Below are 10699 nucleotides of genomic sequence, written 5' to 3'. Positions count from 1 at the left end.
CCGCCGCCGCGGGCGCTGCCGGCGGCGCCGCGGGCGCGGGTGTGGGGCGGCGGCGCCACTCTGGCACGAGGTCTATGCTGCCATCGCCGCCATCCATCCCCTGCGGCCGCCGCCGCGGCGGCGGCGGCGGCGGCGCGCTGCCGCCGGTGCCGCGTGGCTCGTCGGACGCGTCGTCGGCCGGCAGAAGCTGCTGCTGCTGCTGCTCCTGCTGCTGCTGCTGCTGCTGCTGCGGCGGCGGGGGAAGTGGCTGGCTGTCGTGCTCCTGGCCTGGCCAGCCCTCCTCAGGGTCGCGCAGAGAGGGCGGCTGCGCCGACTGCTGCAGCGGCAGCCCCTCTCCAAGCGTCTCCACCCCGCCACCCGGCGGCCCCCGCGCTGCACCGTCCCGCCACGCGGCGCCAGCCGCCGCCCAGCCATCGGCCCCCCCCGTCGCGTCCGGCGCCGCCGGGCGCCGGGGCGTCTCCGACGCCGGCGCGCCGCGGCCTGGCGCGGGCGCGGCGCCTTGGTCGATGACGTCATCGCTGAGCAGCCAGGAGGGCAGCTGCGACAGCATCGAGTGCTCGTCATCCGGCAGCCCCAGGCCCAAAAGCTGACGCAGTTGCTCCGACGCGGAGTCCTCCCCGCCGTCCCCCGCCGGGGCGGGCGACGCGCGGGCTGGCGGCGGCGCGGCGGGCGCACCCGAGCCGTGTGCCGGGGCCGTGGCCGCAGGGGCGCCGGCGGGCGGCGCCCAGCCCGAGCTGGGTCCGACAGCGGATGCGGGCGCGTTGGCGCTGGCGGAGAACGGCTGCTGCAACTGCTGCTGCTGTTGCTGCTGCTGCTGCTGCTGCTGCTGCTGCTGCTGCTGCTGCAACTGCCGCTGCAGTGCCTGGGGGTCAGAACCCAGCAGCTCCACGAGGCCCCGCAACATAGCCTCATCTGGCGCCTCCTGCGCGCCGCCGGGCGGCGCCGCGGCGGCAGGGGCAGGCGCTTGGGCCGGCGGCGCCGCAGAGGGGGGCGGCAGGGCGGCCCACGGGGCCGGAAGCTGCGGGATGTCTTGTGGCGCCGAGGCAGCGAACGGCGCAGGGGGCGTAGGGGCCGGGGCAGGGGGGGCCTCTGGCGTTGCCGAACCAGAGTTGACCAGCGACTGCAACAGCTGTTGCAGCTGCAGCTGCTGCTGCTGTTGCTGCTGTTGGTGCAGCTGTTGCTGGTGGTGCTGCTGTTGGTGCAGCTGTTGCTGTTGCTGCTGCTGTTGCTGCTGCTGTTGCTGCTGCTGCTGTTGCTGCTGCTGTTGCTGCTGCTGTTGCTGCTGCTGTTGCTGCTGCGCCGCCTGGAGCTGCGCTAGCAGGGCAGCCAGCTGCTGTGCCTGCGAATCAGGCTGCGCTGGCACCTGCTGCTGCTGCTGCTGCTGCTGCTGCTGCTGCTGCTGCTGCTGCTGCTGCAGTGCCTGCTGCATCGCCTGGTGCTGCGCGAGCTGCATCTCCAGCTGCGCCTGCACCCGCTGCAGCGCGGCGGCGTCAGTGGGGCGCCCCGCGGCCTTGAGCGCCGCCTGCTGCTGCGCGAGGGCGCTGACCTGGCGCTGCCTTTCTTGCAGCACCACCTGCGCCCGCAGCAGCTGCAGCCGCTCCTGGTTCTGCTGCGCCGCCTGCTGCTGCGCCGCGAGCGCCGCCTGCTGCTGCGCCAGCAGCTGCTGCGCCGCCAGCGCCTGCTGCTGGCGCCGCTCCTGCTGCTGCATCTGCAGCGCCGCCTGGTGCTGCCGCAGCAGCTTCTCGCGCTGCTCCTGGAGCGCCGCCGCCTGCAGCGCCGCCTGCACCTGCTGCAGGCGCTGCTGCTGCGCCTGCAGCTGCTGTGCAGCCGCCAAGCGGGCGAGGGCATCCTGCATGTGGTTCGGCACCAGGGCCCCGGGGTTCACCAGCCCCTCCGCGCCGCCAGCCAGCACCCCGCCTGCTTGGCCATGAATCAGCGCCGCCCCCTGCAGAGGGCCGCCCGGCAGCAGCGCCGCCATGCTGCCAAGGCCCGGCGCGCCGACGGCGGCCGCGGCGGCGGTGGCCGCAGAAGCCGCGGCGCCGCCGGGCGCGGCGCCGTCTGCGCCCGGGCTGCGCGCGACCTTGATTGGCGGGAGGTGCGTGCCATCCAGAACCTCCACAATCGTCGTGCCCCCGCCCACACTGACCGCGGCCGGTGACGACGACGGCCGCGGCGCGCCGCGGGGCTCGCCGGCCGCGACAGCCACCTCCTCCACCAATTCGAACAACAGGTCGTCGATCGCCGCGCCGCCGGCGGCCGCGCCGGCGGGGCCCGCGCCAAGGATGTCGCTCGGCGTCGAGGCGGCCGAGGGGGACGCCACTTCGGCGCCGCCGATGGGGCCTGGCGGCGCGGCAGAGTGGTGGGCGACGCCGTTGAGGCGCGGCGGCGCGTGAGCGAGGGGCGCCGCGGGCAAAGCGGGCGAGGCGGCGGGCCCGGCCTGCGCCGCCTGCGCCAGCGTCGCGGCGGGCGGTGCCGCTGGCAGAGGGAACGCGGGGGGCTGCGTGGCAGCCAGGCTGTGTGACTGCGACGGTGCCGCGCCAGGCTGCCCAGCCAGCGGCTGCAGGCCGGCCGCAGTCATGGTCGGGCCCAGTGCGTGGGCCTGTGCCTGCTGAGGGCCCGTCTGGTCCTGTGACACGAGGGCCTGCTCTGGCACAGGAGCAGAGTCCTGGGCAGCAAGGGCCTGCCGAGCGGCGACGGGACTAGCCGTGGAGGGGGTGCCTGCCACACGCTGCTGCTGCTGCTGCTGCTGCTGCTGCTGCTGCTGCTGCCGCAATTGCTGCTGCTGCAACTGTTGCTGCTGCAATTGCTGCTGCTGCACCTGCTGCTGCTGCTGCAATTGCTGCTGGAGTTTGAGGTGCTGCAGTTGCTGTTGCAGCACATGCTGCTGCTGCAGCTGCTGAAGTTGCAGCTGCTGCTGCTGCTGCTGCTGCGGCTGCTGCTGCTGCTGCTGCGGCTGCTGCTGCTTTTGCTGGGACAGCAGCAGGGCTTGCTGCTGCTGCAGCATCAGCAGCTGCTGCTGCTTTGGGTGCTGCTGCTGCTGATGCTGATGCTGATGCTGCTGCTGCTGCTGCTGCTGCTGCTGCTGCTGCAACTGCTGCTGCAGCTGCTGCTGTTGCTGTAGAAGCAGCAGCTGTCGCTGTTGCTGTTGTTGCTGCTGGAGCTGCTGCTGCTGCTGCGCAAGTAGCAGAGCGCGCTGCTGTTGCTGTTGTTGCTGCTGGTGCTGTTGTTGCTGATGCTGCAAGATCACCTGCTGCTGCTGCTGCTGCTGCTGCTGCTGCTGCTGCTGTTGCAGCTGCTGGTGCTGCTGCTGTTGCTGCTGGATCGCCGCCTGCTGGATCGCCGCCTGCTGCAGGGATGCGTGCTGCCGCGCCAGGTGCTGCTGCTGCTGCTGCTGTTGCTGCTGGATTTGCAGCTGTGCTGCCACACCACCGCCCACGCCAGCCGCCAGGCCGCCCACATGTGGCTGTGCGCCAGGCAGCGACGCGGCGCGCTGCGCGGCGAGCGCCTGCCGCTGGGCCTGGGCTACCAGAATCTGCTGCAGCTGCCCGGAACCTGCCGGCTGTGTGCCCAGGGTGCGGACCGCGGGGCTGGCCGCAGCCGCTGCAGGCACCAATGACAAAGGCTGGTAACGGTGGCCGGCTGAGACGAGGGCCAGCAGCTGCTTCAGCGGCTGGAAGGCGCCGAGCGGCGCCTGCTGCGGCGAGACCCCTGGTGCCAGCCCGCAAACAGGGAGTGTGCCGGGCAGGCGCCCTACGGCGTGCCATTGGATCATCTGCAGTGCTGTGAAAGGCCCTTGAACACGCACATTGTGATCCTGCAGGAGCGGGGCGCAGCGGTGTGCGTTCGAGCGGCAGCACATGTACAGGGCTCGGCCCCAAGAGATCCATGCACATGCGGAGCGAGGCGCGGCAATGCCGCTATGCCGCTGTTTGCCAAACCTGGTAGAGCCATGAGACGGCGTTGGTCGACGCGTTCAGCGTGCCGCAGGTGAAAAGCAGTGACGCTGCAGGGTCCGCAGCGATGCTTGCGGCCGCCATCGCCCGCTATGTGAGTGCAGTGACTTCTAACAATATTTGGAATGGACGACGTAGTGGCTGGCTCCCTGCGGGATGGCGACACTGCACACGGTGAGGCCCATTAGGCCTGAGCACGGAGGGGCCTCGCGGCCTCAAGCTGCCTCTTTTATAACTCGGGACTAACTTCAGGTCACGTGACCCAGCGCAGCCCGAGCCAGGCGCGCCCGATACTAGCGGCCTGCCGCAGCGCTCAAGCCTCTCGCCCACCTGAGTGAGGCTCGGCAGTTTCGGCAAAAATTCTAGCTTGTGGTGCTACGGCGAAAGGGATGAGGCGATGCTGAGCACGGTGGGCGCGCAATATTGTGATCTAGAGCGCCAAGTCGCGTGACAGCCCCCCTTTACACCATCGAAGGAACCTAAAAGTGTCAAAGAATCGGTTCAGCCCACCACACATGCGCGAGCCTGGATTGACGCTGCTGAAATGGTCACCGGAGGCATGGGTGTGCACACTGCAAGGGTGCGTTGCATGCGCACCAGAAGGATGGAGGTGCTGCTTGTGCTCTACCTTGGCGCCGAGATGGCCCACTGAATCGCCGGCCCCATCTATAGGATGCGCAGTCCGGCCGCTCTCGACGCTCCGGCCGGTCACTGATGGCTCATTAACTGAGGTGACCCGACAGATCCAGCCAATGTGATCTCGCATGCTCAGATTACACAGCCAGACAGGGTCCTTGCGCCAGGGACTCCGCTGATGTCCCGGAGCCGGGCACTCCATGGACACCACGGCGTCACCTCTACCACCCCGTGCGCCACCTGCCCCGCAGCACGCGTCACAGCCGCCGCTCGAGCCGCTCCGCCTTTCCGGCCAGCGCCGCCAGCGCCTGCTTGAACAGCTCCGCCGCCGGCAGCGCGCCCGTGGACTCTATCGTAAAGATGAAGTGCTCCTTGCGCTTCCGCACCTCCACCACGCCGCGCCAGCGCTCCTCCTCCAGCAGGCGCCGCACGCGCTCCAAGGAGCGCTCCGCCTCCTTTGACCGCACGTCCCGCACGCCCAACTCGCCGTCCGGCTGCGCGCGCGTGCGCGTGCACGCATTGTGTGTTTGTATGTGTGCATGTGTGTGTGCGCGCGCGACTGCATGCACACATGCGGACATGCACACGTGTGTGGCGCATGCCTGGGTGCATGCACACGCGCGTGGGAGTGGTGTAGGGGAGGCGGGGTTCGCAGAGCGGGGCTAATGAGGACCCCAGAGGGGGGGAGATGGCCGGCAGGCAAAGACAGGCCCCGCAGCACCAGAAAATATGCAAATCAGGGGCGCCCTCGCCCAACCAGCGACCTCCATGCGCCGCGCTAGCTCCGCCCGGCGCTGCCAGGACCGCGCCGGGAGGCGAACTCGGCTCAACCCGACCCACCAGGCTGGCCCCTGAGTGGAAAGGATCAAAGGATCAGCCTCGCAGCGTCCCTGGCTGACCTACTCGCTTTGGGGTGAACCCTTTTGGCCAAACGCCGACTTGAAAACAAAGGAATGCGCCCTCACCTGCAGCTCAAACACCGCCGGCACCGCCTCCGCCAGCTCAGCGGCCTCCTCGCCCGCCACGGGCCGCAGCAGCGCCACCTCGGGGTGCAGGCGGTACCACGCCGTGGCGACGGGCGACCACTTTGCGTGCTCCCGGCCGACGCCCTTGATGCAGTGCGCCTCGAGCTCGATCTCCTGAGCAGGTGGATTGACAGAGGGCGCGCGGGCGACGGCGTGCGGGATAACAAACATGTTTAAGGTGTGGTACAACCCCAATCCCGAAATCTGCCCATCCACATGCAAGGGTAGTCCTGATAAGTGCGCTTGCATGGCAGCCGACGCCCGCGGGCGGCGCTCGCGGCCGGGCCGCCAGCCCCGCACCTGCCCGGGCCGCAGCTTGGCCAGGAGGATGCTGCCGTCGACGGACGCGGGCGCGGGGCGGCCCTCGAACAGCGCCGCCTGGCTGGAGCCCTCTGTGAAGCGGCAGCCCGTCTCGTCGGGCAGGTCGCTGCCCGCGGGGAGCCACTCAAACTGGTCAGATGTGACTGCGATTTCGACGTCGACGGGCGAGGGGGCGAGGGGACGGTTGGCGGGCGCGAGGAACACGTGGCGTCAGCGGCGCTGTGGGGGGTGGCTGCGGACGCGCGTTGCCGCGACGGCGCAGAGGCGTGTGCGTGCCCTGAATAAGCTGGAAAACGCGCGGGCCAAACGATGCCCGCCAGGCACTCTCCATATTGCATGCTGCGAGGCATTTTTTTGCCGCTACCGTAACACTCCCCATGCGTTTCTGGCGCACATTATGCTTCCTCAGACTCGAATCAGATACACTCGCGGCCGCTTTTCTCACCCGACTCGTTGACCACGCCGCCGGCCGCGTCCTTGCTGCACCGCACGTTGAGGCGCAGCACGACGGTGTTGGCCTCGCTGGCCGCGTCCTCGGCGCCGCGCCACTCAAGAAGAGCGGGGTCCACGTTGATGGGCACGAGGCCCAGACGGTGCGCCAGGACCTCGTCCTGTGAATGGGGGTGGGGGTTTTGAATCACAATAACATCATGACGAGAGACAGATTCGGCATCGCAACGTTAGGAGGGGACAGGGGACAGCCACTAAGGGCTGAACAGTAAGAAAAAAAGCAGGGAGACAGCTGTGGCGAGCGTTCGAACACGCACCCACGGTGTGGGGCCGCCACGAGGCGCGAGGCGCGTTGCTGCGGAACCAGCGACGCCCCGCGGCCTGCCGACCCCGGCGGCGCACCAGCTCCCCCCCCCCTCCCCCGCGCTGCGTCAGCGATTCAGCCCCGCGGCCCGCGCCTGTATAATTGAGGTGTTGTTGATTATGAACACATGCTCGATTGCCACAGTGGGGATCTCCGCGATGAGGATGCGCCGCAGCGCGTTTGCTACTGCGGGGTCGACGCCCACCAGATCAAATTCCATCGTCATGCCCTGCGGGTGGGGGTGGGGGTGGGGGTGGGGGTGGGGGCGACGGTGGGCGCCTGCTGCGCGGAGGCCGGTTGGATAGCACGCATGCTGCGCATGCTGGGGATGAAGGCCGGGCGTGGCGCCCGCGCGCGGGCTGCATGCAGATGACGCCGCGAACAGCGGGCAGCGGCCTGGGGCCCAGCAGTTGCTGCTACCCGGCGCGCCAGTGCGCACGTTGTCGCTGATAGAGTTGACGGTTATCGAAAAATTGTCCGCAAAATCCTGTAAGTCCCAGGCATTGTCCACCCCCAGGGGTAGGTATTCGCTGGCAGAGGTTGCCGTGTGGGGCTGTCGTTGAGGTTGTTTCCAGGGAAGGGGGGGCGAGGAGGAGAGGGGCAGCCAATGTGTTTGCACAGGTTTGGCAGGCGAGGGCTCCCGGAAGGGCCGTGTGCGCAAGGGTGGCGCATGCTCTCGCAAGTGCAGGAAACACGCGTGGCGCGTGTTTCGGTGCGGTGGGGTGGCGACGGCAGAGGACGGCAGCGGCGACAGCACAAGCGCGCTGCCGGCGGCCGTCAGAAATGCACGTCCAAAATCCCGGCTCACATGGTAGTTCTTGTCGTGACCACAAATCACATACTTTCGCTGTTTCTCAAGGTGCTCCGGGAGCTCCTGTGGCGCCTTGTCCTTCTTCTTTTTCTCCTTGTGCTTTTTCTCGCCCGGCATGATGGCTAGCGCTTCTCTTACAATATGTAAAGCTTATCTAGTTGCTGGAGCTCTGTAAAACTATCGTAGATCGCAAGCTGCTGTGACGTATGATCACTTGGGGGTCAGGGAAGTCGCTGCTGTTTTCCTGCCGTATGCGACTAGCAGATGACTGAGTGTCGTGTCTGTGACCTGAGCTTGGGCAGGTGACTGAGTGACCACAGCTCACCCGCGCTGGTGACGTGGGCAACACACGGAAACTGCTCACAGCGCAGTACGTGGTAAGCGCTTCGGCATTTGACAGATCGTGCCTAGAAATTCGTGTAGACCCACGTTGCACACCTTTTGTGGAGATGGCCCCCTGAGCGGGTGAGGCACAATGGCCAAAACGAGGCATCCATTCCTGCAGGGCTCCTGCCTGCAGCTGCGGTTGCAGGCGCATTCAAGCCCCAATAGGCGGCTGCCCAGCGATGCAGGTGCACTCCGAAGGTTCCAACTCATCGGTGTCCGCATGCGCAGCACACAGTTGCAGCCGCCGCAGAGGGCAGGCAACTTGCATGCGTGGAAAAGGACGGTGGTCTTGCATCGCATGTCCTTGACATACACGTGCGTCAATCAAAACCTCGTCAAACATCAACACTTATGTTGTTGCATGTCTCTGTGGCCACACAGTGTGGCTTGAAAAAGGCCGAAGGTTGCTGGTGCGGCCCGCCACGAAACTGCTGTGCACCGCCAGCACCGGCACGGTTGAGATGCGATAATCCTTGCACAGGGCTCCAGGCAACAGTAAACTTGAGCGCAAACAAATTTACTTTGGGGTGCATCTCTTGGGTCACCATATGGGAGTTTCGGCGCCATGGGCAGCTGAGGGGAAGCAGCGGACGGCGGGAAGACGCCACGCAAAAGCCCCATATTCTGGCACGCCCGTTGGCGAGACCAGTTGGTGTGCTACATAAGGTTCAATGCCGCGACGTTGTATCTTATATGTCCCCGACAATGCTCAACAGCCAGACGGCCCATCATGCGCGGAAGCCACGAGCATAACGTCGCGCGGATCAACATTCTAGCCTAGGCTGAAGGACAAATAATTTCAAGATGGGGCAACCCTCGGGAGGCGGGAACAGGCGTCGTTCATCAGGCTCGTCCTCCATGCCGTGCTCACCCATGATGCTGAAGCAACACAGCGATAGCAAGCCGGGTAGCCCTTCCAGTGTTAGGTCTTCGTGGAGCGAGGGTGAGTGGCCAAGGGGGCAGAGCCATTTCGCGTTTGTGGTGTTGCGTGTTTTGCCACGCGCACGGCACAGCGCGCCTGTATGTAGCTTCTATGCTGGCCACGAGCCCACCCGTGTAGCCTGCAGCACCCAGGGCAGCAACTTCATGGTCGCGAACCGCATGCAGCGTCAGCATGGGCACTCAGGCTGCACCCCCGGCCGCACACGCGTCGCTTGTGCATGCAGATGGCTCAGAGGGCAAGGGGCATCGCGTTCCTGGCTTTGCCGTGCCCATGCAAAGCAGTTTGTTGAAGCGCATCAGCGCGTTCAGGAGCAAGGAGGTGCGCCAGCGTCGCGGGAGCTCTCTTGGCCGCTCCCGCGGGTGCGCGCAGCCCGAGGCACGAATGCGACGCCATCGCCGCAGCCCCCCTTCGCGCGCCCGTCCACAGCCGTGCGTCCACAGTCGCGCGGCGCCCGCCCCGGTGCGCCAGCAGCGGTCGGAGGGCCAAACCCACCTACATGCTACGACGACCCAATTCGCGTGCGCGCGCCCACACATAGAAGCACCGCGCGCGCCGACCCACCACCCGAAACCTCCCAGGAGCTGCTCGAGTTTGTGGCGTGCTACCACATGCTGCTGGACCCCATAAACCTCGTGACCTGCCTGTACCGCCTGGCCAAGATGTCGTTCAGCCAGCGCAGCCGCAGCGTGTACCTGCAGGAGCTCCAGCGCTCCGCGACGTTCCAGCTGCTGCTGAGTGAGCGCCGCAGGCCGGGCCCCGCGCGTGCGCGCGCGTATGCATGTGTGCGTGTGTGTGTGTGTGTGTGTGGGGAGGGGGTTTTGGTCTGCGCTGCTGCGGCGCCAGGGCGAGCTGCAAGTTTGTGTCGCGTGAGGACATGTTGTAGTTGCACCGCCCTCACGCTCACAAGCCCAACCCACCGCCGTGCCCCGCCGCGCCGCGCCGCACGCCCCCCGGCTGCTGGATGCCCAGGAAGCATCAGCTCTCAGTTCCTGCACGCGCAGCTGCTGCACATGCAGCACCAGGCCGACCCCAAGGGCGTGGACGCGCGCTGCCTTGCCAACCTGGTGTGGGCGCTTGCGAAGCTGGACCTGTCGAGCGACGAGGCGGCGCTCTCCACTGAGATCGCGCTCAACGTGGCGCCCTTCGTCCTGCGGTGCCTCGGCGGCTCCAGCCCGCAGGTGGGCGCCTGGGGGCGGCCGGCCGGCTTGCGGGCGTCGTGAACCCCTGTTGCCGGGCGCCTCTCCCTGCTTCTCCGCATTAGAAGCCCCGCATCCAACCCTGAACATCCCATTGCTCGACCTGCTAATTGGCACCAGGGCCTTGCCAACATGCTGTGGAGCTACGCGAAGCTGCCAGTTGCGCCGCCGGACGTGGTCGCTGCACTGCTGTCGAAGATCACCGCCGAGCTCGGCGCGTCGCTGCGCGCCGGCGGCGACGACGCGAAGCCCTTTGACGCGCAGGCGCTCAGCAACAGCGCGTGGGCGCTCGCGCACCTCAAGTCGCGCGGCGCCGAGCTGGAGAGCTACGGCGGCATCGCGGTCGCGTTCCTCGAGGCGGTCGCGGCGGCCGCGAGCCGCATGCTCGCGCACCTGCAGCCGCAGCTGCTCGCGCTGCCGCGGCCGCCCGGCGGCGGCGCTGGCGGCTGCGGCGGCGCGCCGGACGCCGCGCAGCTGCTCGCGGCGGCCGAGGCGGACTTCAGCTGCCAGGCGCTCGTGAACATCTGCTGGGCGCTCGCGACCATTGCCGGCCCCGCGTGCGGCGCGCACCCGCCGTTCCGGCAGCTCTTCTCTGTTGTCAATTCGGAGGCGG

General features: G+C 67.6%; 3 protein-coding genes across 3 annotated transcripts in view; 1 reads left to right on the top strand and 2 right to left on the bottom strand.

Moving 5' to 3' along the window:
* Positions 1-72: 72 nt before the first annotated feature.
* On the bottom strand, positions 73-3772 carry MNEG_8497 (hypothetical protein; the record flags this gene model as incomplete). Its single annotated transcript, XM_014043032.1, has 2 exons — positions 73-100; positions 168-3772. 2 exons carry the CDS (start codon positions 3770-3772, stop codon positions 73-75), a joined length of 3633 nt encoding a protein of 1210 aa, XP_013898486.1.
* A 1074-nt stretch (positions 3773-4846) lies between these two features.
* Positions 4847-7677, bottom strand: MNEG_8496 (DNA-directed RNA Polymerase III subunitC5; the record flags this gene model as incomplete). The annotated part of the gene is made up of 7 exons (XM_014043031.1): positions 4847-5083; positions 5555-5728; positions 5915-6078; positions 6381-6546; positions 6877-6978; positions 7189-7236; positions 7558-7677. The coding sequence occupies 7 exons, from the start codon at positions 7675-7677 to the stop codon at positions 4847-4849; spliced, it is 1011 nt and encodes a 336-aa protein (XP_013898485.1).
* A 1483-nt stretch (positions 7678-9160) lies between these two features.
* The window catches only part of MNEG_8495 (hypothetical protein), a gene marked incomplete at both ends in the record, with an annotated part of 3179 nt that continues 1640 nt past the window's right edge, over positions 9161-10699 (top strand). Inside the window, 4 exons of the mRNA XM_014043030.1 lie at positions 9161-9208; positions 9469-9625; positions 9860-10068; positions 10207-10680. Of these exons, the coding sequence (XP_013898484.1) occupies positions 9161-9208; positions 9469-9625; positions 9860-10068; positions 10207-10680 (888 nt within the window). The remainder of the gene's footprint in view (positions 9209-9468; positions 9626-9859; positions 10069-10206; positions 10681-10699) is intronic.

The sequence above is a fragment of the Monoraphidium neglectum genome (assembly GCF_000611645.1).
Source record: "Monoraphidium neglectum strain SAG 48.87 unplaced genomic scaffold scaffold01620, whole genome shotgun sequence".
Taxonomy (NCBI): Eukaryota; Viridiplantae; Chlorophyta; class Chlorophyceae; order Sphaeropleales; family Selenastraceae; genus Monoraphidium; species Monoraphidium neglectum.
Note: the sequence above shows the minus strand (reverse complement) of the source record. Positions and strands in the feature narration are given on the sequence as shown.